Source organism: Lissotriton vulgaris, chromosome 6 (genome assembly GCF_964263255.1).
Source record: "Lissotriton vulgaris chromosome 6, aLisVul1.2, whole genome shotgun sequence".
Taxonomy (NCBI): domain Eukaryota; kingdom Metazoa; phylum Chordata; class Amphibia; order Caudata; family Salamandridae; genus Lissotriton; species Lissotriton vulgaris.
Genome location: NC_141694.1, coordinates 1,167,831,146 through 1,167,851,663, shown reverse-complemented (window position 1 = coordinate 1,167,851,663; position 20,518 = coordinate 1,167,831,146). Strand labels below are relative to the sequence as shown.

Genomic DNA, 20,518 nt, shown 5'->3' with positions numbered 1-20,518 from the left:
TAGGGCCCACCATACCTGGCCCGCGCCCCTTGACCACCTCTCGCTCAGCACCTACACCCCACCCAATCTCTTACTTATGTCGATAAATAAACCTGGGTGGTATAGGTTTCATTACACGTGGCAGCTGCCATGCACACTGCTACTGAAGCCGGAATCAACTGGATATTGACGAGGCTTTAAATAGAATACAAACACGCTAGACCGGCATCATTGCACCTTCCGAGAACTGACGGAAGCTGTTCTGTTGCTGTTGGCATTATTACAGAAAGGTATATTGGATGCATGGCCCTGTCTATGTAGACTAGCGCATAGATGTTATTTAACACTAGAAGGGAATTTTTCACTTAATAATCTCACATCCTATTATGGACACAGATATGCAGTATTAGGATAACTCGGCTGACAAAAGACCTATGTTTAGGATATAGATATGAATCTATGACTAATCTGGTCATTGTAATGAAACCTATACCACCCAGGTTTATTTATCGACATAAGTAAGAGATAGGAATTCTGTATCTATCCATTTATATAATCCTCCAATTTATGGGTTATTCACCACATTAATGGCAATTACTTTGTGAATGGACAGCATCTAATGGGTGATTGGTTCCCATCGCAGAAATCAACACCGTCTGCAGAAAAAACCATTGAACGCCCGAGTTGACTTAAAACAACTACATCCGGCTAAGGAATCCACACAATTCAAGCCCGGAAAACAAAAGGACAGCCATTGCGCATCCCTGAATTGCTGCAATTCACACGCTCCATAGGGGTAAGTGACACAGGAATTTACGTCCAACCAGACAACTACAGCGTATCCTTCCTTTCTTTCCCTCCCCTTAACTCTCATTCCCTTATCTAACACAAACTATATGATTTTGTCTTCTTCAACAGAAACCGGCGGGTTTCCTAGTGAGTATTTTAAATTCACCTGCACACGGTTCTTCACACACAGCACCATTATTCTAGCAATTCCAAAATCAGGTAATTTTCCTGCCCATAATTCCTAAAATACTGTACCCTACACGCCAATTGGACCCGCAATTCTAAACATATATATCTTTAATTTTGCCAGATGTCCCCAACATTGTAGGTCCTGAAGAGACCCTACATCCATATTAGGCTCGAAACGCTTTCAACAATTGAGAAAAGCGAACCATTTTAACCGACATTCTATCACCATATAGATGTTATGTATTTTGAGAAAATAGAGTGGTCGCTTTCTGGAAACAACAAAGTTTAATTGAAACCTTGCACATTTTGCTTCACAAATGTTATTCTTATGTTTTGGTTCATAATTTCACTTGGGACACACTACACAACTGTAAATAATTTTTTGACATTTCGTGTAAAAATCCTTTCACTGTGAATTTCAATTTCAATACAATCAATGAAAAACGTAATCAGTGTGTCTGAGTTCATTTCTTTCTGACATCCCAGTATATATATGTGATTTTTCGCTTTTTCCTTCAAACTACTATTCCCCACTGATGGTGGCATTGCGGGGTGGACCCCCAAGAGGACCCCCTCGTGTTATGTTAGGAGCAGACCACACTTCTTTTCTTGGTCCTGAGGGGCCATTTTCGCAACACCGGGATAATTACTGCATTCACTGTGGCAGAAGGGCCAAAAAAACTGCAGTCTATGGGAAGGAAACCTAATTACAGCATTACTCATAATAACTGCAAAGGGGTCTGTCTGGGTGGTTTTTTCTTGTTATGCTAGCAATTCCTGTGCATTATGCCATCACGAACACAGTCTTGTGTCCCGCCTGATGTGAATTTGTTGCTTATGCCTTGCAATTGTCAGGACGTGGCATTTATGTGTTCCGTGATGGTGTTTTGGTAACAGGTGCATCTTAAGGAGGCTTTATTGATGTATGCAATCTCTAAGGAGTTACTGGATTGCACTACCTTGTGTTGTTATGACAATTGCCTGATTGGCAAAGTAATTTTATGGTCTATGTGATGTCATGACAAGTGCCTAGTGTGACAGTGATTTATGTGATTATGTACTAAAAGTGTTTTATGCACAATATAAAGGATATTTTTATATAACCTTGTGTGGAGTCTCTTTTTGTGGTGTGCCTAGTGTGTCACTGGTGTGTGTGTGTTGCACAAAAGCTTTATACATTGCCTCTGGGTAAGGCCTGACTGCTCTGCCAAGCTACCAAAGGGGTGAGCAGGGGTTGTCATAGGTGTGTAACTCCCTTGCCCTGACTGGTGGGCTCTGCCTGGCTTATGTGCATTCCCTAGCCAAGCAGAAAGCCCATTTCTAACAAGTTTTTCTACAGACAACACCCCCGTGGTCCGCCCTAGGTTTGGCTGCATTGGTCGTAATACCCTAAAGCCAGCCCTGGGTGTAGGCAACATGAAGAAAATTCTTGTATTCTCTGTTACAGGACTTGGGCACTTGGTTCCCGAGTCCTGAGTATACAAAACATATAAAAACAATACAATACAAAAATATGTGAAAGGGTGCCATGTTGGGATAACCCCTAACCCTTATGGCTGAAAAGAAAACATAAAACATTATTTTGCATTGTCAGGGTCCTGCGGGACTCTCGTGGGACCAGCGTGGCCCTCATGTCGTTCTGTGGGACTCCTGCAGGAATCAAGCTGGACTCAAAAGAATACTTAAACAAGGTAAGAACGACTGTTCTCAGAAAAGACGTGTGTCAAACAGGAAATGCGATGCTGTGACACAAGTTCGCTTTCACCTCCTTCTAATAAAGACTTCTTTGTAGAAAATGCACAATGAAGGAGAGATGCTGTTGTCTGATTTATGCACTGCACGTCATTTACATTGAGCGGGTTTCATCTTTGAATAGCGCTTTACACCAGAACAGACTACTTCCAGGTGCTGGCCACCGGACAGTTCCCATCAGACGCAATACCCCTCTTAGGCTGCTTGGGCTCACTCTGCAGTGGCTCGCCGGCGGGCACTCATCCTGAACTTTTCCACCTTACCACCGTCAAATGTCCCCAGTATTTATTATTTTCATTATTTGCACACAAAAAGATGGACAACTCGGAATTAGGCTACCAGTGGTTATTTAGAGGGGAGAAGTAACAGCAAAACCACTGCAAAATGGGAACTGTGTAAACCCGACACCCGAACCACATCCACTTTCTAACTTACACGTCGGGAGCTGGTTTTCTGACAGCGAAATAGAGACCAACTCTGCCTTCACGTCTTAAACATTCCGGTTGTGCGGCTTCTACATGGGGCTGATCAAGGAAAGCAAATGTTTTTGTTAAATGCTTGAAAATGAGGTAAAGTGAAAGCACGCGACGCGCTGCGTGCGCTGCCAGCCTCCGGACACAGGAGGTGGCACGCGCGGACAGGAGATGTGCACGCATACGGAGTGCACATCTCCTGTCCGCTGGTGCCACCTCCTGTCTCCCTTTGTGCACCAAAGCCACAGCAATAGAGTCTTCGATAGCGAAGCAGCTGCGCTGCATTCGTAGCGAGACCTAAAAAAGAAAATGTTAGATGGAGGTGTGTGTTCGGTAGGCGGGTCATGGGTGGTTAGCTGGTAGTGGGGGCTGGGCACAGGGCCTGCACGCAGGACAGTTCCTGCAGCCAACGCCCTGCTGTGCATGGCCAAAGACCAAAAGTCGTGCGTAGCAAGGATTAGCCACAAATGTATTGCAACTTGCATTGCTCTTATGCACTGCTTCTGACCTCACGTTACATCGCTGACAACATTTAAAATCTATGGCTATGTAAATTATACTTTGCAGCGCTCCTTTATCTGAGAAAATGAATAGCCAAAACTTGTTTAACACTATTCCTCAACCTTGTTCTAAAATGGGTCAGCAACACCGGTTTGCAAAGCAATTCACTATAAATAATTTACATTTCTTTCACAGCTGAGAGAACACAAATACAATCCCAGGTACATTAGCACAGCACAGTGCAGCAAACACATCCCATTACAACTGCTAACATTTCAACCTCAATTATGTATTCCCCTGCAGTGTGAATATCTCAAATTAAAAATTAGCGAAAAACAATAACTATGAGCAAGCATAATTGTTCGAACCTTACTAGAGTTGTCTGGCCTGAGCCTTTTCAATCAAAGTTTCTATTTTCTGCTGCTTACTAGTTTTGTGAATTCCTCTTAAAACTGAAATAACTCTGAATCTAACTAAAGTATGGTTCCGTCTGTTAAATTGATGTTTAATGGTTAAAATGTACTTTCCCTGTGGTATATAACTCAGCCAGTATGTAATCAGTTCTTCACGAATATTTAGTTACAGTGCATGGAGGAGTAAGGTGAAATTACTTCAGAATTTTTGACAATTAAATGTAAAAGTTCGAGCAGCTCCATAGATTCAGTTAGGAGCTGTGCCCAATTCCTGAATTAGTCTGTAATTGTTTCACACTTCTGTGTGGCACAATGAGCATAGCTAGCCCCTACACTGAGCTAAATGTATTGGAGGAGATGGAAGAAAACATGAGTATCCTTGATTTGCTCCCATGTATTTACAAGACTTTGAGAATTCTGAACGCCAGGCACAAAGGTTCTTCAGTCAATTCAGTAAAGGCCTGGCTATCAGAGAGTCAGTAATGTTTCACTCTTAGGACCTGCTTCTGCCGTGGAGATACCTATCTCCAACCGCTCTCTGGCACCCTGTCCAATTTACTGCAGTCCCAGAACTCTCAAGTCAAATATTTTATAAAAACTGCTATCAGGCAATCCGCAAAAATAAATAATCTACCTAAGTTCTTCATACAGGAGGCCCATTAGAATTAGGCAAGAATAGAAAAATGGGAAAGGGGCGTAGGTTAGAAAAGAATTGGGAGTGGGAAGGGCGAATGTTCATGGATAGCAATGTTGGGGAACATTCAGGGGCATATTATCAAGCATGTTATCGCGACTTTAGTGCCCCTTTCCGGCACCAAAGCAGCTAATTTTTTAACGGACGATCAATAAGGCTAGGCTAACATGCATTCGCGCATGTTAACCTGCGATAGCAGCCTATCTTGAAATGCAGCGATAAATATTGCTAATTATATGCATAGTAGGCGGTCCCTACATGAACTGCATTCAGAAAGTTGCTATCACAACTTCGCCTTATTAGCAACACTGCCCGGACCCGTGAAGCGATCAAAAAAGTCGCACTAGAAGTGGTTATCGCCGGAATCCAACACCTATTTCAAACCTGACTTAACCATCCTGCGAATGGGAGGTGGATTGGATGGTTAAGTCCACACATAACTATCATCAAGCTGTTCATTATCGCCGCATGATTATCGCTGGAATTTCAACATTAATGCAGCTTATCGCCACCTATTGCTGGTTTTGGCATCGCCTGTCAGCAAAGTGTTGCTAATACGCCGCAAACACGGCGATGTAAACCGGCGATAGACGGCGATAAGAGAAAATGCACTAAGCGTACATTGCTATAATTATCGCAATCTGTTTTTAATATGCCCTAAAGTATCTAAATTATGCAATTTTGTAGGTTAGTCAGACTATTAGCCATTGACTGATAGGTGAAAGAAAGGTGGGGCCTTATTTATGCAGCCTTGCGACAGTTTTGCGCTTCCGTTGCGTCACTTTTTGTGACGCATCGGCGGCGTAAAACATGCCTCCTGTTGCGCCCTATTTACAAAGTGACGCATCTAAGCAGACACGTCACTTTGTAAACCCCTGCGCTACATTATACCTGTGTCAGGTATAAAGTATGCGGGGTGGGCGTTCCCATGTAAGTAAAGCTTGTAGAAGTGACTAAGTGAAATCTAACAGATTTCACTGCGCCACTTCTAGGGTGCAAATGCGTCAATATCTTACGCCTGCCTCATAGCAGGCGTAAGACTGACGCAGCTCCTTTCACATGGGGCTTGCCCCTTGTGAAAAGACACATTGCTGGAGTTGCGTCACTTTTGTGACACACTCCAGCAATGCGTCACTTTTGCATCATACAGATACGTCAGAAATACTGACGTATCTGTAACTCCTTGCAACATGATACGTCATACAGTAAATATGACGCATCAATCATGTCACAAGGAGGGCGCACTGAGAAGTGAGGCATTTCTGCTTTCCCGCAGCGATGTGCCACTTCTCGTAAATGAGGTCCGTGGAGAGCAAGGCATCGCTAAGACATGGGGGCATATTTACAAGGGGCATGAGGCGTTGGGACTGGAAAACCAAGACAATGGGATCTTTTGGTGAAAGGTCACAAGACCCACCCGTACCACACTAGGAGCCTTTTTCAGGCAATTTCAACAACTGCAAACACTAATGACAGCAATTGAAGTGTACTTTCCCCCGCCCAAGGAACCCATTCATAGAAAAAAAACTCAATGTCTGGTGGATAAAACCGATCACACCTGGACAGGTTTTTGGTGAAAAGTCACATGACCCACCAAAATAATCCCCACTCCCAAGCCCGCCACAACAAGAAAAACTTGCAACCTACAGATGACACTGATCGCACCACAATCACACAAGTCAGGTAAAAATGAGCAAGACACGCTTCACCGCCAGTACCGTCCCTCCATTGTTAAATTCGACTGCAAATCCAGAGGAAAGTTTGCACTCTGAAAACAACATGAGCACACAAAGACCAGCTTTGGAGAAAGCTATGCTATACAAAAATCACATAACCTAGCAAAACCTTGGATGAAGCCAAAAAAGATATAGATGAAACTGCTGTATCTTTGGTTAGCTTAAAACGCAAAAACTTCCTAGATCAGCCTTTGAAAAGTCACACACAAATGAGAATAAGAGTTTACCTCTAGTGACTAGGCACAAAATATTGTTGGCAGGTCAAGCCCAAAACTTTTCCACGAATGAGACCAGGGGAGTTAAAACACACATATACAAAATATGGGATACGCACATTCAAAAAGCAAGGATGCACTAATTATTATTTATTATTATTTTTATTTGAGAGTTTTATATAGCTCTGGCTAGACCCGAGGGTGTCAAAGCATAACCCCTAAAATAGAAGGCCAAATAATGTCAGCTGGAATTATAGTTCCAAAACCATGGCAAAGAAAGCATACCTTACTTTTTGCAGGAATGGGTGAAAAATACCAACGATGACCAACTCTGGGGCTTGTATGCACTACTGACAGTAATGCGACCATCTTTACTCGTTTCTATATGTGAAAAATTAATTGAAAGCTGCAACTTCTACATGTTTCTAAAACAAATACGGGAAACAAACATAGGATTGAGCCATACATGCAATGCTTTGGAACCGTTTAATGCTGGATGGTATTGTGTGCATATTAGGGAACAAAGACTCAGGTTAGCAACTGAGATGATTTCCTGTCAAAGGGACCAACTCTGAAGGTATTTGCCTAGCTTTTGAAATAGTATAGCTGTTAAGCCTGTTTTCTAACTAAAATCATTCACCTTGTGATAGAAAGCTGAAAGTTCGTACAGACATTCGTCCTTGTAATAGTAATTATATAGGAGCAAGGCCCCAGTGGCCAACCAAGATGGGCGGATAGACATACCTCTGTGATGCTTCAGCCAAGAGGAGCAGAATCCTGAGAAATCCAGTGACATGGGAATGAATAAAACCCAGGGCTACACGGTCTGGCGTTTTGGTGCCACGCGCACTATGAATAATTGAACACCAACCCCCGTTTATGGAGCTGTGCTGTATACGGACTGGGGCTGGGACGTAGCCGGAGGTGCAGCCTTGTGCAAAGACACAGGCAGCACTTTGTGGAGGCAGAGCGGGAGGAACAGGGGTGAACCCTGCTCCTGAATGCTTCCAGCCCGGGTTAAAGATCCGCTAGGTGGCTGAGGCTGATTGGGGGATGGAGAAAATGCGTCCACAAGAGATTGCCCAATCCAAAATGGCATCTCTCTGAATGTCTCCTGGCTTCAACTGAGGGCGACTGAAGGTGGAGTCGAACAGCTTCTGACATTGTGACAACATCAACCTGGCTGGAGGGTGAGTGGAGTAAGGAGCAGAGCGTCGCTCCCCTTATACAGGCAGCCTTGGCCATGAAATTGCCTCATTGGTAGTACTGCAGCGCTGCCCAGCGCCACATTTATGGTGCCCGGTGTGTGGCTATTGACTGGGTTGAGCGCCAATTTGTTGCGGGCTGAGATGCTGCGGGGTGCCCCATGCAGGTGCTAGGCTCTAACTGGGGTAATAGTGCTACAAGGAGTGCTCTCAGCTAGATGGAGAGGCTAGAGCACTGTGCCCTAAAACCTGTACTTGGACAATCTAAAGAGTGCCCAGTCAGGTGCAGGGGAGCTGTATGACAGCTGCTTTGCAATAGATAGCTAGAACAGGAATTGAGACTGGGGAAGAGCTGTGCTGTAGAATGTCAAGGGGGTCTGGCTGAATATTGGCCGTGCTATTAAGTGTGGAGGGGCCCTGGCTGAACATTTGCAGTGGAATCAGGCGATGGGTCCTGTATAGGGAAGAAGTGGCATAAGCGCACAGCAATAAAAATGCTATGGGACATGCGGGAGGCTGACTTTTGACTGCACCACTCCGCAGGAGGCCAGTGATGTGAAAACGTGTAATTCCCAGACACTGTGCCATACCCACCAGTAGCTGAAGGAGCCCCCTAATGCTGAGTGCACTGTACATAGCTGAGCATTCAGGCAATCACAAATATCCAAGGCAGAGACTGTGTTTGATTATATACCAGGGCTGATGGGGTGCACAAGGTGAGATCTAACACATAGACTCCCACCAGTGGAATCCCCATGGTGAAAATTGCAATCCAATACCATTGTGCAATACACGGTCCCTGGATTGGGCCCCCAGGAGCAGGGGCCAGAGAAACACGGGGCACAGGCATCAGCGGACTGTTCGTAGGGCACAGCTGAAATCCTAGCAGCAATTCAGGGATCCAGGCAGTTGCTGGAAACCAAAATGAATGCAATGTCAATGGCCATGAATCATCCTCTCCTTAATCTAGGTAAAGTGGCTGAACGTGTGACCACCAGTGAGAAGGATGTAGCTGCTTTAAAGCTGGAAATCTAGAATCTCAAAGAGGAAGAGTGTCTGGAAGATGCAGAAGTAAGCTCAGGGTGCAATAATCTATGCTTTTTCGGTATCCTGGAGAAGGCAGAGGGTCCCTCAGCAGAGCTTTTCCTTTTCCTGATCCGGAGCTGCTCCCCCCCCCCCCACTCCAGCGCCTTGAGACCCTCACAGGTGAGTAGCGTGCTTTAAAAACCCCTGATTGAATGATTGATTGACATCAGTGTTAATTACGGTTGTTCAATAAGGCAGTAATATGCAATAAAAATAGGTGCTATGATGAAGAATCAGGCTAGATAGCAAAGTACTCAAGTAATGTAAATGTGTGGAGAAAATGAGAAAGTTGAACAAAATACCTGAAAAAGTAGTTTGATATAAGGATTATTTATATGCAACGTGAGTCTTATCATAATAATCTGTGCAGGATCGTACAACATAACTAGAATGGGGAGTTCAAACTGTATAGTTGGAAGAATTTTAACTCATATGTATTTTAAGTACAGATACTTTCATCATTACAGTGAAAGTCTAGAGATTCAGAAATCACCCTGCACCGGCATCAAGTGTGCTTGTAGTAGGATTGGTCAAAACATCACAGGAAAAAAAGATTAGGACATATTTACACGTGCTTATTGCCACAGGAAAGTCACTTTTTTGTGACGTTCCTCAGGGCTGGACTGGCTACCGGGTGTTTTGGTCGGCGGCCAAGCGGGGGCCCGATTTTACTGCTGTGGGGGCTGATTAATGTTTAGGGGACCTGCATTTACTTCTAAGTAAAGAAAGCAAAACAAATGGTTTTAAAGTGTCCTTTAAAACCATTCGGTTTTCCATTCTTTACTTAGAAAGGCCCGGTAGCCAATCCGGCCCTGACGTTCCTGTGGCTAAAATCCCTTTACCTTATTTACAACTTAACGCCGCCTTGTAAATGAGGCCCTTTTTCACGACGCACTTAGCGTGAAAAAGGCGGGCAAAGGGTGTTGCGGTGGGTGTTCCACCACAACACCACTGATTTTGGCGCTGCCCCCTACTTACAAGGGTGGTCTAAATATGGTGCAACTCCAAAATGAAGACCATGGAAAACCTGTCTTAACATGACGAAAGAAGGTGAAATGTTTAATTTCTCCTTGTTTTTGCTGTTTCTATGAATGCTGCATTGTGCAATATCTGTAATACAAGGGAGTATTGCGTTTTAGAACGTGTAGTTCCTTATACAGCATTGCTTAATTCGATAGCTCTACTTCCGATTTTAAAATACTAAATAATAGAGCTGCTTTCAGTTTCAGTACCCAAATCCATGGAACCTGTGACCGTCTTAAGGCATCAATGATGAAGCAGAAACAAACATTTACTGGAACCCTTTGCTGTGTCCTGCCAATTTGCTGTATATTCCTGGTGTTCTCTTGGCATGGCAAAGAGACTACACCTACTTGCAACTACGTTTTTCTCCTAAAGGTTTGAAAAGGAGGTGAGGATGACGTTTAGTAGTCTGAACATAATAACATTAAATAATAAAAAAGCATAATAGGCAATGGAAGGACTTGGAGATGCATTATTTACTCTAGCAGATCATAAAGAAGGTTTGATACTAAGACCACTCTGGCAGTTTCAATGCCTTTACTTTGACAGAGCTTCACGGGTCTCACCAGTAATTACTGCCACTCACACTTTTCACATGCTTCTCAGCACATAAGTCTTCCTATTCCTTCATCCTGACACTTGACACTTGACACTTGCCTACTTTGAAGGAGGTAGGCTAACAGACAATGGTCACTCCTACCCCAAGGTGATAGAAGCCTGTATTTATGGAAGGCAATGAGATTTTATGTTACATTTATTTGATCTGGGATTGGCCGGCTTTAGGAGGAGTTTCAAAGGAGAGAAATGTAAGTGAGGCCCATATGTATAAGTTTGAATTTCTGGGATGTATGACGTTACAATGCATACTTTTACAATGCATACCATTACAACGCATTTTTTACAACGCAACATCCATTACAACGCATTCCATTACAACAAATTTTTAGAAACTACCTTTACAGCACATTCCATTACAACGCATACTACCTTTACAATGCATACCATTACAACGCATACCATTACATTGCATGTATGGTAAGTATTGGATAGTGTAAGGGTAAAAATTACTATTCTAACTCCAGGGGGGTGCAACAGTAGGGTATGTGTTGGATAGTGTAGGGGTAAAAATTACTATTCTAACTCCAGGGGGTGCAACAGTAGGGTAAGTGTTGGATAGTGTAAGGGTACTATGTGTTGTAATGGTATGCGTTGTAATGGTATGCGTTGTAATGACTGCGTTGTAATGCCATGCTTTGTAGTGGTATGCGTTGTAGTGTCATGCATTGTAATCGTTGCGTTGTAATGGCATGTGTTGTAATGGATGCTGCGTTATAAAAGTTTCGTTGTAATGGTAGTGCGTTGTAAAAGTTGCGTTGTAAAGGTTGTTTCCCGAATTTCTGTACCTCACAGAACTCTGGAATACGTTTTGCTGTAATGTGTCAATCTGAAACAGAAACTGTGTCACTGTGTAGTAAACCAAGACTGAGGCAGTGTGAGAAATGTAGTCATATTTGATTAGGGGTTGTCGCTATTCAAAGCTGAGGGACCTCTTTGAAAATAAATTACTCCTCAGCCACGTTTAAATCACAGTTCTAAGTGGAGCAGAAGATCCCAGAAAGCTGCCTCCTGTAGACCGAAAGTATTCCGACCTTCCAGTACGGAGAAACCTCCAGCTTCGCCTTGAATCTCTGGACCTAGAAATTGTTCTGAGGGCTAGATAAACTAACCCTCATATGGGCAAAGGGGTGTCTGGTTACCTAGGAGATGTATGCCTGCTGCCTGAAATTTGTTTCCTAGGCTAGGAGAGTGTGGAAGAACTTAAGGAAAGATGGATCTGTGTCCACCTGAATGAAACCAGCAGACCAGTGGCAACTTGTAAAACTTGTGTGTTTGAGGAGTGGAGAAAGCCCAGCGTCTGAGAGAGTTGGTATTTGCGCAGCCAGCATTCTGCTGTGGATCTGAAGTTATGGCGAGCCCCAGCAATTGAAAACTGCAGAGAAGTGTTTTAAAAACGAGGGTCCGTGCAAGTTTTTATTGGTGCCTTTTTAAGCAGGAACATTAGATGTTGCAAGTGAGTGACACTAAGTAATCAAACGGTGACTTTAAAGAACAGAATTTTCCACAAACTAGTTCATTTTAAGCTTCATCCATAAAAAAGAAGAAAGAAATCCATGTGTCGACTGCTGGAGGAAATATAAGGGAAGTTGGCCCTATCTATATTTGGATCCCTGTCTCCCATGCATTGCTCTGTGACAAAGTACTGGATAGAGAGCCGGAGGGGATAGAGTCTTGATCTGATGTGGGAAGCCTTTAACCTGCCGAGGTCCACCTTCCTTAAAACTGAAGGTGCCTGAAGTTGAAAGGTTCTAGACATAGCAATCCTGTGGAGAAGTGTGGCTCAATGGTTAGAGCGGCAGACCCTGATGCAGAGGTGGAGAAGTGTGGCTCAATGGTTAGAGCGGCAGACCCTGATGCAGAGGTCTGGCCCGGGACCAGGGTTCAATTCCCCGCCTCGGTGGGTCTTGGCCTCAAAATTACACCTACCTGATAATTCTTGCCTCGGTGCCTATTCCAATCATGGAGTCCAATTCTGCAACTCTGGGCAATAGCTTGCTTAATCTCCACAACGGCCCCCACAACGCTAAGGATGCCTGGCCTCCACCTTGGGGATGCCCAGGAGTGGACGCCCCACAGGGAAAGCCAGGATGGGTTCCACAGCGGTATCCGTACAAGCGGCTTGAGACCCTTGTGGGTGAGTAGTGCACTATACAAGTATCAATTTACAAGCCCACTGAAAGTGGTCAAAAACTGAGAGAGAGGACTTTGGGACCTGCTTGAGGGAGCCCTATTTGCATCTTTCCTCGGGGGAAATGATTTGTTGGAACAAGTTATGAAGAAACAGGAAGGAATAACTACATACTTGATTTTTCACCATCAATAGGAAACATCGACTTCTGCTGGTAGCTCCTAAACTTTGTGGGAAAACCCTCCAACTTTACGGATTTCTGAAACCCAGTAGACTCTGTTGCAGCTGCCCTATAAAGAGACAACCTCCTCTGCCTGGTGGAATCCCTAGCCCACTTGGGGGATTTTCATCTGACAAAAGGTGTTCACTAAACTATCAGGTCACCGTTATCTAGTTTGAGGTCACCTTGCTGGGTTCACTGGATTGAGTGAGCTTTCCCAAAAGGTTCCAAGTTCCAAAGTAAAGTAATTGACCCAAGTTCCACCATTAATGTAAAGAAATGCAATTTGTGAGTCACATCACATACTGTAAATCAAACATCCATAAGATACATATTTTGAGGATTTTACTTGTTTGCAATTGAATTTTAATGGTTGATTCATATTTTTGTATGCACAGGATCTTTTATCCTTAATCTCTCCGGCCCCATTAACTTGTTTCTCAATTTTTCTGACATTACCATTATTGGATTTTGGCTGTTTTAAGTCAATTTGGTTTGGGCCTACTGTTTATGTTATACGTAAAACCTCTCACACATTTCTCCTGGAGCTTGTCCTGCTCTCAGGGTCAGCACAGGTGATGCAAATATAGTTTGCTTCTTTATGTGCTTGTATTAAATGGCTCAGCATGTTGTCATCCTGCTGATTAGCCATTATGACCATGCCACCCCACTATCCTAGACATTGGACCCTCATATATAACATGTGATTCTCCAAAGACTGTGGTCTATTTTAGAGGATGGCAAAAGAAGGGCATCTGACAAACATAGCAGATGCCTCATTTGCCACCTTCCAGAGTCCAGCAGGGTTTCCATAGCTCTGTCTATCAGCCCTTGGTAGCCCGTCTGTCACTAGCTCAATATGTTAGAGGGACTGTTGCCCGAGTTAGGGTGGTGAACTGTCATTCAATCATTCAATTTCCCTGCCCTGTATGCCATGCTGGGTCCTCTTTCAGAATGAAAAGTGCATGTAAATGGCTATATGCTGTAGATCATCCGTCGATATGATACTCCGGCCAAACTAATGCTGTGATAGCCTTTGCAGAGAATCCTGTTAGGTCTTTGTGATTGTGATTATGAATGGGAATGTGTATGTGAGTTTGTTGATCAACTTGGTTGATGAAGTCAGTGTTGGTTAAAAAACAATATGTGTGTTTGGCATTTGACTTAACTGTGCAATACAAACAGTATAGAATAACATAACACATTTATCAGAGACTGCCTAGTTACTCACCAATCTTATTGCATACAAAATATGTCCATAACAGAAGGCCATGACACCCACAGGGGCCACTAAGCAGGCGAGAAAGAAAAAGAGCACAAATGAGGCATCGTTGGGGTCTCTGGAGCGCCAGTCCACCGAGCAGCCGAGTCCATGGATTTCCAGAGTGTACCTGTTCCATCCAACCAGGGGGGCCCCAGTCCAGGCCAAGGAGTAGAGCCAGATGTAAGTGATAGCCCGCCACGACCAGGAAAAGTCAATTACCCTTGCTCGTACAACCCGGATGTATCGCTCATAGGCAAGAACGGTGAGTGTTGTAATGGAGACAATCCCTGGAAGACACAAGGGCAGTTGTAACACCATGAAAAATTGCCTCATGTAAAGAGTCAGCAACATATACAAGCTAACATTAGTCAGGAAGAAAATCATTGTCACTATAGATCACACACAGACATATTTTGGTAGGATGTATGTCGGGTCAAACGCATACTTTTACAACGCATACCTATACAACGCATTTTTTACACCGCAACATCCATTACAACGCATTCCATTACAAAGTATGCCATTACAACGAATTCTTTGAAACTACCTTTACAACACATTCCACTACAATGCATACTACATTTACAATGCGCACCATTACAACGCATACCATTACATTTCATGTATGGTAAGTATTGGATAGTGCAGGGGTAAAAATTACTATTCTAACTCCAGGGGGGTGCAACAGTAGGGTAAGTGTTGAATAGTGTACGGGTAAAAATTACTATTCTAACTCCAGGGGGTGCAACAGTAGGGTAAGTATTCGATAGTGTAGGGGTAAAAATTAATATTCTAACTCCAGGGGGTGCAACAGTAGGGTAAGTGTTGGATAGTGTAGGTATGCGTTGTAAAGGTATGCGTTGTAATGACTGCATTGTAATGACATGCGTTGTAGTGGTATGCGTTGTAGTGACATGTGTTGTAATGGTTGCGTTGTAATGGCATGCATTGTAATGGATGTTGCGTTGTAAAAGTGTTGTTGTAAAGCTAGTGCATTGTAAAAGTTGCGTTGTAAGTGTTGTTTCCCATTTTGGTATGTTACCTGATACTGACCCATAGTGATTTTTGTATAGAAATATAGCATCTTGTTAATTAGCTGGAATGGGGGATTTTATGACACCGGTGATGTGGCTGGAAAAACTCCAGATCATGTTCAATTTACTCACTGCTTATTTCATTCACATCGACCCGACGTGAGAAAACACAATAAAGGAACAAGTCTCAGAAAACAAAAGCAGTACCTTTGATTCCAACTTTTGGTCAGAACTTGGGCTAGGATACTGCTATTACTGAAAAAGTAGAGATGCCAGAACAATCCACCCATATCGCTTTTAAACAAATAAAACTACACCGCAAACTTATATGAATGAAATGCCTTTCTACACATAAGGTATGGCATGCGAAAGTTACGCACAGCTGGGTCGGAATTTTGTTTGAATCACCATTGATTCCAGAACTCTTTCATTCCTTTGTGAATAATGAACATAATGCCCCGCCCAAGTGGACATATCTGGCATTTTTGTGCATAGAGAACAGCTGAAAAATTACAAACCCCATGTGTAAAGATGCTCATTTACTTTGTTTGGGCTACTGCTTTTCTATATGAAGCAATATCCTTCGTGCAGATAGTTGCAATGGAAGCTGTAAATCAGCATGTATTGACTACTTTTGATGGCTTACATTTGTATATGGCCCTGGTGCCAATATTTCACAACCTGCACATACCAAAAGTGAGTGCTTGCCGCCATTTTTTATCTCTCTTATAGCCTTACTCCAAGAGATACTGAGGAATCTGAAGCCAAGTGCAACAGGTATTTGCTCCATATTTCTGAGTCTGAGTTGCAGTAATGTGCAGTAAATCTTATCGCACACAATGTATATCTATAAAAGGAAGCCGCGGCAGCCACAGGGGCCAGTAAGCATGCGGTTTTACATCCCAAACACTAAATAAGGAACTTAATATTTAATGTTTGAGCAAAGTTCGATAAACCTTCAGATTCCTTCTGCAGAATGTATTTATTTAAAATAAAACATAACAGCAGCAATCACTGCAAAATCGTGTAGAAGGCACCCGAGCATTTGCCAAGAAGAGCTTCCTACGACAAAATGTCAGGAATAAGAGAGTGATCCGGACTCAGGGATTCGATACTGAGACAGGTTGCTGCAGAACATGGTCAAGAAAGCCAATGAAATGATGGAGGACTTATGGAGGACTTGTCTATGGTAGCTAGGGTGGAGGATCATCACTGTAAGAGATCAAAGAGAGGGCCCTCCAGATTATACCAGAGCTTTATAAACTGCCCCTCCCCTTAGGAAGGTGCCTAGTAACTTTTCTGTGCTTTACTGGCTCCAGTACTTTCACTCAGGTCATTCTCCATTGGTGTGTCCCTCACCCGTGTTGTCTTGTTCCTTTCTCAGTTCCCTGAATGTCTTGCCTGATTTCCGCCTCCTCTCTTGATTACAGTTTGATACTGTTTGCTGACTGGTTGCCTGAACTCTAACTTGCCTCTTGGATTACAATATGGTTATGTTTGCTGAATGGTTGTCTGAAGTCTGTCTTGCGTGTGGATTATTTATTAGTATTGGTTGCTGTGCTTGCAGTCCCTCTTGCTTCCTGAATTCCAGGTTTGCTATTGCCTCGGTGATCCACCATTGCTCTTATAGTTTTTCAATTCAATTTAGTTTTTACACAAAAATACGCCAGTACAGTAAAAAAACATACTATGAATACTTTTTTTTTTTTGCTCTTATAGAATCCCTCTGTTTGTTGCTTTGGCTCCTGGCAGTCTGTCATCACTCAGAGTGCAAGCATATTCACCAATACTTCTCTTGCTCAGAGTATTTCAATGTTAATGCAATGTAATAAAACATTGTTTTTTTCTATTTACCTTCAGTAAACCTTTGGCATTCACCATAGAAAAAGCTATTGTAAGTTCCCTGAAATACAAGAGACGCATGGTCGATGAGACTGTGGCATTACAGCTCTCTCTTCTCTCTTTCTCACTTTCATTTGCCCCCCGACTCACCCCAGGGTTTCAGGGATAAGCAGGAATAAAGCTCCTACAATAAAAGGCATCTTCAGAAGCCAAGTTAAAAATGACTCTAGTTAGCAGTCTAGACTAACAAAGATAGCTAAGCAATACACTTGAAAGGTTACAATGATTATATCTGGTCAATGTCTCCCCTTTTGTACATTGCACAATATGTATTAGCGTTTTAAGTATGATACATTCATTTTGTCAATTGCTGTTTGTCCTTCTCCTTGATATTTTTCTTCAGTTCGGTGCTTTAGTTTACTCCTTCATCCTTAGGAGAATAAAAAATCTATAGAGAAGGCGCAGGCAAAGACTTGCACCGGGCAACAACCTTTATTAGAGCCTTTATTTCACATTAGAGAAAAAAAAAGAAAAAGGGGACACTCAGAATTATAAGAAAAAGTTTAAATAACTTACATCCCCCAGCTCCTGAAAATAAACTTGACTATCCTGCGTCTAAATTCACCTCAAGATATAAATATAAATCGCCCAAACGCGTTATTCAAATCAGATGCTCTCCACCGTGGTCAATTCATATGTTCCTGTTTTTCACTTTTGTCATTTTGGAAACCCACAGTCTTCCTGCTATAAGTCGTAAGGCCACGAGTTTATGTCGGTTCTTATTTTGCGACACCTACTATCCGTTTCAGAGCTCTCTGTATGAGCACGCAGAAAGATGTCCACTATAGTGGGTGTGCAGACCCACTACAGTGGACGTCTTTCTGCATGAATATAGACACAGGATTAGAAAATAGTTGAAAACTAGGGAGAGTGACTTGTTGCTTTACTGTGAGCTTGGAAACACACCTGATTAGTTTACCCTGAAGTAGTTCAGTGATACAGGGACGAAACGTGTAAGCTGTGTTCTAGTTGTGTCAAGTCTCTTATACTACGTATTTGTGACGCATAAATAAAAAAGAAAAAGAAAAAAAAGAACATGGAAAGCTCTTCCTCCTTTTGTTGAGAAATGTATGCTTATGTTGTTCCATATACAGTATTCGCTGTATATATGAATAGTACGCACACTACGATAGTGGGAATTACTGACTAATTAATTTTGTTTTAGTTAAAAAAACGGTTTAGATACTCGAATTTCATGTGCTCCTCTAATTGTGCATTTGTATTCCAAGATTAGGGTTTTTCATAATGGTTGACCCTGAGGGTGAGCACTGTTTAAAATAGTAGGATAAACAATGTGCAGGCGAGCTTAGACCACAACCATTTTTACGATTTTGTACACAGCACTGATTACAATCAGAGAGGCTTTTAAAGCAAACCCTAGCCAGCAACTGGCTAGTTTACTGACAGAGGAACGTGCTTACCGGCAAAATAAGCTGTCTTTGCCAACATTCCTTCAATAAAGCACAATTCAATTATGAGCAAAATGCATATGTAAATGCACTTGTGTGCTCTTTCGCTTTCTTCCGTAGAGATTTTTCTTCCCTAGAGATTGTGTCACAAACTCCACGGTTGTGAAACAGCCATGGGAATAAGGATAAACTCTGCTGCCATTGTTATAAATCCCAAAAATCACGGCCCTTATTTATGAGGCCTTGCGTCAGTTTTGCGCCGCCGGTGCGTCACTTTTTGTGACGCACCAGCGGCGTACAAAATACGCCTTGTTGCGCCATATTTGAAAAGTGACGCATCTAGGTAGATGCGTCATTTTTTAAACCCCTGTGCCACATTATACCTGCGTCAGGTATAATGTATGCAGAGGGGGCGTTCCCCCGCAAAAAGCCTCATAATAGTGACGCAGTGAAATCTATGAGATTTCACTGCGTCACTTTTAGGATGCTGTTGCGTCAAAATCTTGCGCCTGCCTCACAGCAGGCGTAAGACTGACGCAAGCCCTTTCACATGGGGCTTTCCCCGTGTGAAAGGACGCATTGCTGGAGTTGCGTCACTTTTGTGACACACTCCAGCAATGCGTCACTTTTGCGCTTACAGATGCGCCAGAAATACTGACATATCTGTAAGTCCTTGCGACATGATGCATCATACATTAAATATGACGCATCATTGGTGTCGCAAGGAGTGCGCAGTGAAAAGTGACGCATCGCTGTTTTCACGCAGCGATGCGTCACTTTTCATAAATGAGGCCCCACCTCTCTAAATCATCCCTTTCATTTTCACTGCGCATTGGACACCATTTCCACAGCTCAAATGTCAAGTCAAACCAGTAGAAGAGGCAATCTTGGCAGTGTGACATGAACATAAATATTTGCTTACTGTGCTTCAAGTGTTTTTGAGAGTGACCCAATTTTCGAATGGGCAAATAAATATTTGTATCCTATAAAGGATGATTTTTACTCCGTAGAGGAATGGTGCTCAGAGATACTCTAGCAGACCTTGAGTTCATGGCATATCTGCGAGCTCCCCTTCATGTAGCTCCTCATCCATTATCTTTGGAATCATGTACTTTAAATTCATATTTTATGGCATTTGTAAAAACAAATGTTAGGGGCAGAGACACTCATTACACTATTGGGGCCATTAGACATGCTTCTTGTAAGGGCTTGATTGCTTTCAATTGTGACTTGTTTTGAAACGTTTCCAGGTTTTGCCTTGGTTAATGTATTATGGAAGAATGAACAAGGTAGTTTACCACATAGATTTATTGAGGTGGTAAGTTAGATACATAGAGGTAAAGTTAAAGTCTAAGTAGGCGCCCCACCAGGAGAAGCTTCCCTGCTGCTCAGCCCTTTATCCAACTGATTCACGCATGCACACATTCCAAACACTAACATTCCATCAGGCAGTCATTCTGCCTGGGCAGCAGGATACCACATATCTCCCCCCTTTACAACATAAAGGAAGGACGTTTTAAAAGGCATCAAAAAGAGGCAAGAAAATAAAAGAATGAAATATAGTGAATGGTGAAATATGGATTGAGCAAGCAGAGGAATTAAAGTGGATAGGAAGTGGTACCAAAATGTAGTTTGGAAGAATGGAAGCTCCAGGCAAGGTAGTTTACCACATAGATTTATTGAGGTGGTAAGTTAGATACACAGAAGTAAAGTTAAAGTCTAAGTAGGGCACCACAAGGAGCAGCTTCCCTACTGCTCAGCACTTCATCCAACTGATTCACGCACGCACACATTCCAAACACTAACATTCCATCAGTCAGTCATTCTAGCTGAGCAGCAGGATACCACATTTCACAAACTGGTTCTCATATGAAAAGTTTGTGAGAAC

The 20,518-nt window shown here is 42.9% G+C and overlaps 1 protein-coding gene across 1 annotated transcript in view; it reads right to left on the bottom strand.

Annotated features, from left to right (window-relative positions):
* The window catches only part of OPN3 (opsin 3), a 424,625-nt gene that overhangs the window by 65,369 nt on the left and 338,738 nt on the right, over nucleotides 1-20,518 (bottom strand). The window contains exon 2 of the mRNA XM_086925365.1: nucleotides 14,253-14,572. Within this exon, the coding sequence (XP_086781491.1) occupies nucleotides 14,253-14,572 (320 nt within the window). The remainder of the gene's footprint in view (nucleotides 1-14,252; nucleotides 14,573-20,518) is intronic.